The following is a 14158-nucleotide window of genomic DNA, read 5'->3' as shown; positions in this document are numbered from 1 at the left end:
CACCACCTCTGGCTGTTTTTTCAGTGCTGCTACAAAATCTTGGATTGTGGGTTGCTCCTCTTTGTCTGCACTGCAGCCTTGAATCTAAGAAACACAGCTGTTTGCTTAACTCCAACATTTTTTAGCCTAACATGGAGAATAGTGTGATCGGTGCAACACCAAAGAGGTTTGACCCCGATCAAAGCCAAGTAGTTGGTCATTTACGACTTTAACCAGCATTGTCTGTGTGCTATAATGAGGCCTAAATCCTGAGTGATATTCCACAAATGTTACTGAAATGTAGATCAGAAAAACGTCTTTGCTACAAACCTTTCTAGGATCAGTTTGATACTGACTTTTAGTTGGACAGCTGACATCAGTCAAAATGCAATCCCCCACCTCCACTAACAGGTCAGGATGAATCATAATTGACTTAGTTAACCACCCTGAATAATTCACCACAAAGCGACCCAAGGGTACCCTCCCACATAATAATTTCCTTTGTTTGTTAACACTTATTCAGTTTCCCCCTTCATCAGTTTCCTACGCCTTTCATCCTCACACACAACCTCACACCCAGCCCCCACTTTAGGTTTAGTGTCTGCAGTTTGTGATTGTTGTTATGAGTATCAGTTGTGAGTAGTCAGTTCTGAAGGTTGTCTGGTTTATGCTTATTTCCATTTTTTTGTTTTGCCAGCACTTGTTTCAATCTCCTATATTAGAAATGAAGAGGAAGTTCAAAAGACGTACTGTATATGTGGGAGGATGTCTTGTGCTGGCTCGGCAGTGAATTCATCATGGTGGACATGAAAATACTAATAAACAGTCGGTCAAAGATATATATCTGCAGTAACGTTAATGTCAATTTACAGTACCTCCAAGTTGTTATTAGTCCAGATGTCCTTAACTCCTAATTTTATGGGTACTCTGATGAAAATGTTGAAGCTCAAATCCCTGAGGAAATTTTCCACCTGAGAGGAAGTGAAGATTTTATAATATCCAAATAAAAATGGCACATCAACTGGTTTATTCATTTATTTCTTTTTTTTTAATTTATTTATACCTTGAATATTTGGTGAACTGGTTTCTCAAGGTTATTTTTTCCTGCAGTAAAGTTGATGTGAATAGTGGAATTCTCATGCCTTGACATAAAATCATATAAAGTGAGATATTGCTCACAGACAATTAAACAAACATCAGAAATTGCACACAGTTAAAGCCCATTAATATATGTATATATGTGTGTTCTCCTGGCAGATTACATTATTTGACCATTTATTGATAGATGTAACCAAGAGTATAGCAAACTTATATACATATTTATTTAAACTATAAATCAGCAAAACAAATGGTCAACTGACCTGATCATCGCAACGTAGATGGCATATTTAACATCAATGGTTTTTTCTCTGAAGAGTTCATTGTCAGGTGAATGTTTGTCATTGTCACTGTAAATATCAGAATATTTTTATCAGTTCAGTAAAAAAATATGTTGTGATACTTTCTCTATGGTTTTAATTTATCTGCTAATTCATGTGTAAAAGAAATTAGTGAATCAGTGATTTTCAAAACCATGGACAAAAAAATTGCAGATTTTATCTGATAAAGTGAAACAATAAACAAAAACATGAAAAACCCGAAAAAATATATATACTAGTACATGTTCTGTTAATTAAAATAATACCTGGAAGCAGATGCAGTAAATTTCATCATCCTGTCAAAGTTACTTTCTCTGTTTATGCGATATGTAACATCAAAGATAGCCTATAGGGGTAACACAGGAATTCAGATATTGCGTCATCATTTCCCTTATTTCTATTTAACCAGCCAATATTTAAAAATCTACACTACTTTCATCTTTGTCCTAGACATAACTCGAAATATAATACCTAGTCATTTTTCTTAATGCATTAAATATCTATAAAAGGAAAAAATAAAGTATAAACTTATTTGCGCTCACCAAACCAGTAGTCTTGAAAATTGGTTTACTGATGAAACAAGTCGTCTCCCCCAGTGTAGCTTTTTCATCACTATCCACAGATTCACACTCCACTCTACCCTGCTCAGACAGTCATTTAGAATGAAAGTAAATAGCATTTCTAGGAACCAAATTCTTCGCCATTGTTTAAGTCATCTGCGATGGATTGGCACTCCGTCCAGGGTGTATCCTGCCTTGATGCCCGATGACCCCTGAGATAGGCACAGGCTCCCCGTGACCCGAGGTAGTTCGGATAAGCGGTAGAAGATGAATGAATGAATGAATGAATGAATGAATGAATGTTTAAGTCATTGTATTGTAACAATTCCCATTGATAAAGGTTACAAATAATTAGCACAGTTTTTGCAGGGCATATACACTGAACCCTCTGAGCACATTCATGATAACTGCATATATAGTTTATAAAGCATAATGTTTAAATATTTTTGAGAAAATGATCAAATGCTTGTCTTTTTTAATGTTAGTTACTTATGTAACTGTGGTTCTATGAACCCCAATATAGGCCAAGAATAGCGACGCTACCAAAGTTCATGTTTGTTTGCAAGAGCATGCATGCGGAAACTACAAAATGACAGATGAACAGTTGCTGTCAGCTGCAATACAATGCAGGCAGCAGCTACGGTCCAGTCTAAATAGAGCATGAACCAGGCACTGAATTGAACTTGTTGCACAGTTGCTCACCTTCACTAAAATATGAGCAGTAAGTTGACTTACAATGTTGGGTGATATAACGTTTGGAGAGAAATTACAGACTGAAAAACAAGCTCACCTTACTGTCATCTGGCCAAGAATGCATGCTATTTATGCCTAAAACCAGAGTATGTAAATACCCAAATCTTTACCAATTTTCATAAAACCCCCCACTCAAAAAACAGTTTTCATACCCATTTCCTTTTAGCATTCTGAATAGGCTCATAATGGGGCCCTTAAGGGACTTCAGTAAAAGAAGGAGGCCCAGCCCCTGAGTCCTAGGGGATTATGGTGAATGAAGGCACCTCACCCTTCAAAAAGGTAATAAAAAATGTAATACCATCCACTCTGCATAGGTGGGATGTGTTCTGACATACACATTCAGTGTAGATAATAACTTGCCGCTCTAAACCATGAGAAAAGGGTAGCATTTTGGGAATTGGACAATAAGCTCAGTTCAAAGAGCAGAGCACCATTCACAACCCCCTTCTATCTTAGTCTGATTCCTTATTTGACCACAAGCAGGAATCTGAAATTGAACCTGTGGCTCATCAAACTTTTACCAGGTATGACTACTAGGTGCAGACCGGTGGGAAGAGCTGCATAACCTTGTAATGACCTGATATCTCTGTTTGGTGCAAACAGATATCTCTGTTTGGTGCAACACTCCCAGTCAGAATCCTTTCATTAACAGTTTTCTATATCTCCAGAAAGCCTGTGCTTGAACACATTTCCACATGTGAAGTTTGTTATCAATGTGCATTGCACTGCAAATCTAGGGCCCAGTGGTGAAATAGCAGTTTGTATCCCTGAAACTATCATCAGGAAAACTGATCTATCCACTAAGTAATACTTTCACATCCCCTCACCTACCAGCAATCTGTGGACAAGGATTGTATGAAGAACCCTTTTGAGAAATGGTTCTCTTTGTCAGTGGCATGGGGACAGGTTGAGTAGGACACAGTCTAGACAACAGATGACATGACATAGGATTCCGTGCTGCTCAAGGCAACGTGGCTTGACTAAATACTAACAATTAAGACATGAGGAACAAGTGTGCAGAGCCGGGGAGGAAGGGCAGGACAAGGGCAGGGCAGACACATGACACAAAACATAAACAAAAGCATGTGGCCAAAGTCCAGGCTGAGTCCTGACACTCTTGTGGGAGTTGGAATATGGATGCAGGATGTGTTGACCTACAGGGTTGTGATAAAAAATCTACTAATCACACAGGATGGATTGTAATAACAACATAATATTTTGGCCTAATATTTTGGCCACTGAGAGAAGCGATGTGTCAATCAATTCTCTTACAGAGGATCCAATTCTGCAGATTGGAGGGATTGTCCCAATCATCCAATCATCAGTGCACATGCATTTAGGACTTCTGCACATTTTGGACTATTGAAAGTTACATTCAATGACCAGATATGATACAAACATTTAGCCTTATCCAGAGCAGCTTACAATGAACTCATTTAGTCAAATAAGGGCCTTGGTCAAGGGCCCAGCAGAGGCAGCTTAGTGGTCCTAGGATTCAAACACATAACCTTCTGAGTTCATATGCTGCCTTCTTGTGTTGACACAAAACACTAAATCAATTTCAGGAAATAATACAAACAGACAGTAACCTGAGTAGTCAGAGAATCTGAATCTATAAAGTGGCAACACTATTGCTGTGCCATTATGCTGCCATAGATTTTAAGGGAAACTGGTGGCTCACTGGTTAAGGCTATGGGCCACTAATTAGAAGGTTTTGAGTAAATCACAGCACTGCCACTATCCAGTCAATGGAACATTAAGAAAACCCATGTGTACACATGTAAACCTCCACACAGATGGTACCTCAGTTCCGGGCCAAACTGTGGACCCAGGACCTGTGAAGTAGGAATGATATCTGCTGCACCACTGTGTGTCAAATCTTAATAATACCTCATTATTCAACTATGGTATAACTCAACACTTCATGTGGCAAAATTGTTATGTTATAAACTTGCCTCTTTAGTGCCAGATCTCCTGAAAGACAGTCCAAAAGGGTACTTAAGAATTACTCGACTGTTGTAAGAATTTTCCTCTCTGTTCACTATGGAAACAGTTACATTCAGGTCTTGCATTATTCCAACTTGTATGACTGAGTATCTGAAAATGGAAAGAAAAAGAAAACACAAGGTCAAATCCTCGTTCTTAGATCTCTGAGTGGACTCTGAGTGTTTTCTTTGAGTGTTACTGTTTCCCCTTACCCAGAAAAATTAAAATCCACTTTGAGATTATCAATGCAGATGTTATCAGTTCCACAGTTTATTTCAAAATCCAGCTGTAAAAAAAGTTTACACAGTAAGGTGTCACATGCATTGTCTAACATTTACACACTTATATGATTTATATAATAGGTTGAGAAAATTAGATAATAGAACTGATGTGTAAAATGGCATTTTATTGTAGAAATAAACATTATGGAAATTATCAATAATACTTTAGACAAGCTTATTAGCAAGAAAAAAGCTATGAAAGAGAGCTGCTGCTGGTATTAATTCTAATATGAAATGCTGAAGTCTCTCAGCACTTACGCTATAATCTGAGGTATTCTTTGTATTAGGTCGCAGTATCGGTCGCAAATTATCCTGTTGATTAATAGGAAGACCTTCAAATGTATACTTTAACTCATTAATTATTGGGTTTAGTGCATCATTAGGGCAGGCCTGTAAGGCAAGAGAAAATAATTAGTTACAGGAAAAGAAACTTTCAATACAATCATATTTATTATTTTAAAAACCAAAGTAAGGGTCAAAATGATGTCAATTATGGACATGTGCTAGCTGACATGTGTTCGCATCCTCTCTTGTATTTACGGTACCTCCACCTCATATACACACCGTTAGACATCCTACACAAGATGTCTGTCAGAACTCTTAGCTAATAAAATTTTTCACTGCCGAATTTAATCCACTACAACACATGAAATATTGGAGTTAAATCGTTGTTTAATATTTCAAAAACGCCTATGAAGATACGCCAAAATGAATGCATGTTAATTATTATTGTTTAATAGTAGTTAGTAGTGATATAGCTAAGTTTGAATAACCACCACAAATTAGAGGAAATTTCTATTAATAGTCCTATTCTATTAATATGACTGTTAGATGCAGGCCATTTTATTTACCACTGGAATTTACTACTGTTTACCTTGTCTGAGTTTACATTCCTCCTGGCGTTAATGCTAAAAAGGGGCTAAGTGAGCTATACGGCGCTATTAGTGACCTGCAGAATGTTCACCCTGATGGACTGTTTATCGTCACCAGAGATTTCAACCATGCAAATCTCAAGTCAGTGCTCCCTAAATTCCATGAACATGTGAACTTTGCTACAAAACGCTGGATCTTGTTTACACAAACATTCCCGGTGCGTATCGTGCGAAGGCCAAACTGTCCCGAGCCATTAGAGAGGCAAAGAGCGCACACGCCCAGACAATCCGCAGCCACTTCCAGGACAACGGAGAAACCCGGCGCATGTGGCAAGGCATACAGGCGATCACCTGCTTGTGATAGGGATGCCTCCCTCCCAGATGCGATGAATGACTTCTACACTTGGTTTGAGGTGCAGAACAATGTAACGGCAAGGAAGACCATCCCTCCCCCTATGACCAGGTACTCTGTCTATCCACGGCCGACGTGAGGAGAACTCTATGCAGAGTTAACCCACAGAAGGCTGCTTTACCGGACAACATTCCTGACAGGGTGCTCAGAGAATGTGCAGAACAGCTAGCAGATGTCTTTACTGACATCTTCAACATTTCCCTGAGCAGCGCCGTTGTTCCTACATGCCTCAAGACTACCACCATTGTCCCCGTCCCAAAGAAGTCTACAGTGTCCTGCCTCAATGACTCGTCCCGTCCCACTTACACCCATCATTATGAAGTTCTTCGAGAAGCTCTTCATGAGGCACATCAAGACCATGCTACCACCCTCACTGGATCCCTGCAGTTCACGTATCAGCCAAACCGCTCCACAGACGATGCCATTGCCACAGGCCTCCATTTAGTCCTCGCCCACCTGGACAATAAAGACACTTATGTACGAATTCTGTTCATAGACTTTATGATCATCCCTCATCATCCCTCAGCACCTGATTGGGAAGCTGAGCATGCTGGGACTAAACAGCTCCCTCTGCAACTGGATCCTGGACTTCCTGACTGGGAGACCTCAGATCGGGAACAGCATCTCCAGCACCACCACACTGAACACTCAACTGCTGTTCACCTTGCTGACTCACGACTGTGCAGCAATGCACAGATCGAACTATATCATCAAGTTCGCTGATGACACGACTGTGGTGGATCTCATCAGCAAGAATGATGAGTCAGCATACAGGGAGGAGGTGCAACATCTAACTACCTGGTGTAGAGCCAACAACCTGTCTCTGAATGTTGACAAAACTAAAGAGATGGTTGTTGACTTCAGAAGAGCACAGAGCGACCACTCTCCGCTGAACATTGACGGATAATCGGTAGAGCTCGTCAAGAGGACCAAATTTCTTGGTGTTCATCTAGCGAAGAACCTCACCTGGTTACTCAACACCAGCTCCATAACCAAGAAAGCCCAGCAGCGTCTCTACTTCCAACGAAGTCTGAGAAAGGCACACCTCCCTCGCCCCATCCAGACCATGTTCTACAGAGGGACCATTGAGAGCATCCTGAGCAGCTGCATCACTGTCTGGTTTGGGAACTGTACCATCTCGGATCGCAAGACCCTGCAGCGGATAGTGAGGACAGCTGAGAAGATCATTGGAGTTCCCAATATCATGGACACTTACACCAAACGCTGCATCCGCAAAGCCAACAGCATTGTGGATGACCCCACACACCCCTCACACACACTCTTCACCCTCCTGCCATCTGGAAAAAGGTACCGAAGCATTCGGGCCCTCAAAACCAGACTGTGTAACAGTTTCTTCCCACAAGCCATCAGACTTCTCAATAACTGAACTGAACTGTACTGAGCACACCATACACATGCACATCATCTGTATGGACTGCACAGACCTACACCAAATACACACACTTCCAATATACATCCATCAACCTGTTTACATGCTGTTTACATCCATCAAACTGTTTACATGCTGTTTTACACACTTTTTTGCTCTTTGCACACACTGTCTAATCTTTTCCGTCGTTTTGCACATACTGTACAATATTTCAGTCGTTTGCTGCACAAATCCTATACATTATCTCAGGGACCTGCTGCTAAGAAACTGTGTTCATTCTAGTATTACTGCACGCAATATTGTCTGAACATACAGTATTTACAATGGTCGGTGCTGTTTCTGTTTATTGTCTTTTGTGTATTGTCTTTTTTGTCTTTTTTGTATTGTCTTGTAACTTTTTGACTGCACTGTCTTTTGTTCTGCACTGTCTTGTCTGTCTTGTTTGTCTTGTCCTGCACTGTTTGCACCAGGTTAAACAGTTACACTTTATGTGGCTAGGACTTACTGAATCCTTAGCCCTGTCTTTGTTTTAAGTAGCACCACAATCCTGGAAAAACGTTGTCTCATTTCACTGTGTACAGCTATATATGGTTGAAATGACAATAAAAGCTTCTTGACTTGACTAGGAAATTTAATGCAAAATAGTGTGAAAACTCAGTCTTTTCTTGTAGAGCAGGGGTGGCCAACCTGCGGCTCTTTGCCCAGTTTCATGCAGCTCTTACGTTCATATCGAAGTTTGAATTTGTGTCTTTTTAATGTGCGTGTTCGCTTCGCTTGAGTCCAATACGGTATTTTCGTCAAAGGCGCATGTGATTGAGATGAAAATACCCCAAAGTTTCCCAGTAGGAGCAAGATCATTTGAGTAAACAATTTGTGTCAAGTTCGCTCTCAAAATGGCATCGAAAAAAAGGTGATGTTAATGTGTGCCCATGTGTATGATGCGGCTCTTTGTGGTAACACAATAAAAAATGTGGCTCTTGGTCTCTGACTGGTTGGACACCCCTTTTGTAGAGCATTGCTTATAGAGAAAATTGCTTACAATCTTTCTTAAAGAAGACATTTATAAAAGTCATATTACACTAGAGCAGTGTTCCAAGGGTTGATAAGGATTAATTGATTAAATATATAGATAAATAAAAAAATAAATACATTTAAACGAAGACATTTCTTAGGCTGAAATAATGCTAACTGAAAATGTCAGATTTTATTAAGATTGTCTGGTTAAATAAGTATATTATAGATTTTTTTAACATTTATTCAGGGGCTTGAGCAATTAGTAAAGATGCAATTTACTGTCTCTCTGGATCCTGTCTATTACTAATTATGTTGGCTTTGTAGAAGCTTAGCCAAAAATTTATAAATAGTAACTCCTCCTAGGGCTTTCGAGCCACATGCACCAAATTCGGATATGTTGTAGACCCTGGTCTGAAGTTTGTTGCTATTACTTTTCTAAGCGATCTGAGTACCGGTACCTCTGGTACCTGGTCTCAAAATGGCCTTTTTTCCCATAGACTCCCATTATAAACTTTGGATATTTATGACTCGGCAAGCTTTCGAACGATCTACACCAAACTCGGCCAGCTCCTTTATGGTGATACTCTGAATAAAGTTTTAAATTGGTGTACCGACTGGCCTTTCGGTTGTGCCGCAGCCCCACCCCAAAATATGCAAAATCAAAAAACATTTTCCAACATTGACATGTCATACAGTATATCAAAACACTCAGAACAATGAGGGGAACTTCCTCACGGGTATTCTGATGACATCATGTGACGTCACGTGATGTCATGTGAAAATCAAAAATTAGCACAACATGGGCATGTCATATATCAAAACACTCAGCCCAATGAAGGGAATTACCTCACGTGTATTCTGGTGATGTCACAACATCGTCAAAGCCAACATCAAAGTTTGTCGCAACGAACTTTACAAATCTAATTAACCCTTTGTAATTTGTGTTTTAACACAAAATATATAAAATATTTATAAATAAAGTTAAATTATAATAATAATTATCTTGAAATCTAATGTGTCATTAGATTAACAATTCTATACCATTGTTGATTTTTATAGTGTTGGTCTTTGTTGTTCTCTCAGCTGATTAATCAGGAGTAGTTTCAGTCTACCTTAAGGTGTGAATTGGGGGCAGGGCTTACCTATTTAAATTGAAGGTGAACCAGCCTACTCTTCAGTGTGCTTTAACTCTCTTCATTTGAATATATTGTCTTCTGGTAAAGTAGGTTCCTAACTTTTGTATACTATCTGCTTAACTCACTTTGTTCTAGAGTAGTGTGATTTGAATTGTTATATTCTATACCATTGTTGATTTTTATAGTGTTGGTCTTTGTTGTTCTCTCAGCTGATTAATCAGGAGTAGTTTCAGTCTACCTTAAGGTGTGAATTGGGGGCAGGGCTTACCTATTTAAATTGAAGGTTCTCCGCTACAGACTTACAGTTTGTAAGTATCTCTCTCTCTCATTGTAAACTTAGTGTCTAATACTGTTTTGCTATATTCTACCATACCTTAATTCTCACTCTTGTTTGACTGCAAATATGTGCCTTAAACCCATCTCTGTACTCAATTCCTACTCTCGCAGACGCTCTCATCCACAGAGCAGAGGTCACAATCCCAGTAACCTCATCTACCCTCCTCTGTTGTGTAAGTCTCAAACAGTGGTGGTAGGTGGGCTCTGGAATTGCCAGTCTGCTGTGAAAAAGCTGATTTTATCTCTGCTTTAACTTCCCATTACTCCTTTGATTTTCTTGCACTAACAGAGACCTGGATATCCCCACAGAACACTGCTACACCAGCTGCTTTATCCTCTGCCTATGCTTTCTCTCACTCACCACGAGAAACAGGCAGGGGTGGTGGTACAGGTTTATTGCTGTCAAAGAAATGGTGCTTTACACCACTCCTCTTTTCTCATTTAACCATCTCCTATTTTGAATTCCATGCCATTTCAGTTACTTCTCCAATTAACCTTGTTATCATTGTTGTTTACCGCCCTCCTGGTCCCCTAGGTGACTTCCTGGAAGAAATGGACACACTGCTTAGTGCTTTCCCTTCTGATAGCTCCCCCCTGACAGTGCTTGGTGACTTCAACCTCCCCTCTGACAAGCTACATTCTTCTTCCCTCCTGTCTCTTCTCGACTCATTCACACTCACACTCAACAGCTACATCCCCACACACAAAGGAGGCAATGTGCTGGACCTGGTTTTCACCCGTCCTTCTCCAGCTACAGACGTGACTGCTACCCCACTACACGTCTCTGATCATCATCTGGTATCCTTCACCATCACTCTCCCTACCCTACCTAAAACTAACTCTCACCCCCTCGCTCTTACCCGCCGCAACCTTTACTCTGTCTCCCCTTCTTCTGTAGCTTCTGGCACTCTTTCTTCCCTTCCTGATCCTGAGTCTTTTTCCTCACTACCCTTGGACTCGGCCACAGATACTTTCCTCTCATCTCTTTCCTCAACTATGGACTTCCTCTGCCCTATGTCCACTAAACCCAAGAAAACTTCTTGTTTTGCTCCTTGGCTTTCAGATGTGCTGCGCAACAATCGAAGAGAGCTAAGATCATCAGAGAGAAAGTGGAAGAAATCACAACTTGATGCAGATCTTGATGCTTACCGAACACTCATGGCCAAGTTCTCCTCAGATGTGACTTCTGCCAAGACTTCCTTCTACAAGGAAAAGCTGGAAGCTTCCTCACATGACCCTCGGAAATTCCACAACATCATCTCTTCTCTGCTCAACCCCCCGGCTCCACCTTCTTCATCCTCCCTGACTGCAGAAGACTTTGCTTCTTTCTACCAGGAGAAGATTGAGGAAATCTGCCGGAACTTCACTTCAGCTCCGACTGCACTTACATCTCAGAGTATGGATTCCCCTACACCTTTGTTGTCGCATTTCTCAACTGTAACAGCAGAAGAGATTCTAAAACTGATCCAGTCTTGCAATCCTACCACCTGCCCATTGGATCCACTCCCTTCCACTATGCTCCAGACCATCTCGCAAGACCTTCTGCCCTTCATTACCACTATCGCCAATATATCCATAGCATCTGGTCAGGTACCAACTACTTTCAAGAGAGCAAGGGTTATTCCCATCCTGAAGAAACCTGCTCTGGATCCATCAGACATCAGTAACTACAGACCGGTATCACTTCTCTCGTTTCTTTCAAAAATTCTTGAACGCATTGTCTTTAATCAACTGTCTGTCTATCTCTCACAGAATAACCTCCAAGACCCCAACCAGTCTGGCTTTAAAGCAGCTCATTCCACAGAGACAGCCCTTTTAGATGTCTCTGAGAAACTACATGCTGCTAGATCAGCCAAACTCTCATCCGTCCTGATCCTCCTTGACCTTTCAGCAGCGTTTGATACGGTCAACCATAAGACTCTCTTAGCCACCCTCAGGAGTCTTGGGATTTACCGATCAGCTTGGGAATGGTTCGCTTCCTACCTGGAAGGACGCTCATATCAGGTAACATGGAGGGGAGTGACATCTGCTCCACGCAGACTCTCCACTGGCGTCCCACAAGGCTCAGTACTTGGTCCTCTTCTTTTCTCCCTGTATACTCACTCTCTTGGTGAAGTTATTTCCTCACATGGGTTCTCTTACCACTGCTATGCTGATGATACACAACTTATCTTCTCTTTCCCACCCGCAGATGCCACAGCTTCTGACCGGATCTCAGCATGTCTGGCAGAAATTTCATCATGGATGACTGCTCATCAGTTAAAGCTTAATCCTAGCAAAACTGAGCTGCCCTTCATCCCAGGTGATTCATCCCCAGGTCATGATCTTGCTATATCCTTGCACAACGATCTGATCTCCCCTTCAGCCACAGCTCGCAACCTTGTGGTAACCATGGACAATCAGCTGTCCTTTTCCTCTCATGTTGCTAATGTGACTCGCTCATGACGGTTTCTTCTCTACAACATTAGAAGGATTCGGCCATTTCTGTCCACACAGGCTGCTCAGGTACTTGTTCAGTCTCTTGTCATTTCTAGACTGGATTACTGCAATACACTGCTGGCAGGTCTACCTATGAACGCAATCCGTCCTCTGCAAATGATCCAAAATGCAGCTGCCCGGCTTGTTTTCAACCTGCCAAAGTTCTCGCATACCACCCCGCTGCTGCGATCCCTCCACTGGCTTCCGGTAGCTGCACGCATCAGATTCAAAACACTGATGCTGGCCTACAAAGCCAAAAATGGACCAGCTCCCTCTTACCTCAAAGCCCTCATCACTCCGCGCACTGTACCCCGCACCCTCCGATCTACCAGCACTGCTCGACTGGTTCCACCATCTCTCAGGGTAAGAGGCAAGTATACTACAAGACTCTTCTCTGTACTGGCACCAAGGTGGTGGAATGAACTTCCCCTAGAGGTCCGGACAGCTGAGTCACTGGATATTTTCAAGCGGCGGTTGAAGACCTACTTATTCAGGAAACACTTCAACTAGCACTTCTTTCCTTATCTTTCGCATTTTAAAAAAAGAAAAAACAAACAAAAAAAAACCCTTTGACACTTTTTCATTGTAACTTTGAACAAATGTTTTAAACTCATGGTATCTTAAGTATGTAACTTAGTGAGCCAGCATTAATGTATTCAATGTTAGAGATTTAAGCACTTATGTACGTCGCTCTGGATAAGGGCATCTGCCAAATGCTGTAAATGTAAATGTAAATGTGTCATCCCCCATTTCACATATTTAAAAGATTTAAAAGGAGCATTTCAAATACCTCTAGACTGAATACATGTTCCTTGCATTTCTCTTGTAGCAACACATCTATCGTGTCAGTTAGAATACGTTTTTTTTCTGAAAAGTAGGCCCGGTAGCTCTTTCGTTTGGCATCAAGTGTTAATGTATAGCTTATCTTTGCAGACAAATCTAAACAAACACAATAAAAGAAAAAGAAATAACCACAATGATAAGCTTCTTGAAGTCAAACATTCCCTTGTAATTTTATGAGAAAGGCAAAGGTTATGTGTTTAAATAATGTAGAAAAATATTGGAACCTTGTTTGGCAGTATTCGGCCTCGTCATTTTGAAACACAATTTTACTGTGTTTGTTAAAGGTTTGTTGCAGTCAACGTCTCTGGTGGGGATTTTGGATGGGCTGAAAGTTACTGTGTTCTGTAAATCCACAGTGGGTCTGGATCTGTACATTTACACAAAACACAACACCATATGTAAATATGCATATGGAACATCAAACTACGCAACAGCATTTCCACATGTCCTGCGATGGGTTGGCACTCCGTCCAGGGTGTATCCTGCCTTGATGCCCGATGACGCCTGAGATAGGCTCAGGCTCCCCGTGACCCGAGGTAGAAAATGAGTAAGTGAGAGAGTGAGCATTTCCACATTAATTTGGATTTGAGCAGATAGAAAAAAAGCTTAAAGCTTAAATTAGTTCTGGTGCTGTTATTTGCTATCAGAAGCAACATAATTAGCTGATCTGTCTTCAATTATCCTCAGTGAGTCCCACATT

General features: G+C 41.0%; 1 protein-coding gene across 2 annotated transcripts in view; it reads right to left on the bottom strand.

Annotated features, from left to right (window-relative positions):
- LOC132841547 (integrin alpha-M-like) overlaps positions 1-14158 on the bottom strand; it is a 29650-nt gene that overhangs the window by 2057 nt on the left and 13435 nt on the right. For both annotated transcript variants that reach the window (XM_060863906.1, XM_060863907.1), the window contains exons 16-26: positions 13683-13825; positions 13406-13554; positions 5236-5367; positions 4909-4982; positions 4666-4807; positions 1940-2038; positions 1664-1743; positions 1341-1427; positions 1043-1121; positions 855-950; positions 4-84 (exon numbers count right to left, since the gene is read on the bottom strand). In XM_060863906.1, the coding sequence (XP_060719889.1) occupies positions 4-84; positions 855-950; positions 1043-1121; positions 1341-1427; positions 1664-1743; positions 1940-2038; positions 4666-4807; positions 4909-4982; positions 5236-5367; positions 13406-13554; positions 13683-13825 (1162 nt within the window). The remainder of the gene's footprint in view (positions 1-3; positions 85-854; positions 951-1042; positions 1122-1340; positions 1428-1663; positions 1744-1939; positions 2039-4665; positions 4808-4908; positions 4983-5235; positions 5368-13405; positions 13555-13682; positions 13826-14158) is intronic.

The sequence above is a fragment of the Tachysurus vachellii genome, chromosome 2 (genome assembly GCF_030014155.1).
Source record: "Tachysurus vachellii isolate PV-2020 chromosome 2, HZAU_Pvac_v1, whole genome shotgun sequence".
NCBI classification, from domain to species: Eukaryota; Metazoa; Chordata; class Actinopteri; order Siluriformes; family Bagridae; genus Tachysurus; species Tachysurus vachellii.
Note: the sequence above shows the minus strand (reverse complement) of the source record. Positions and strands in the feature narration are given on the sequence as shown.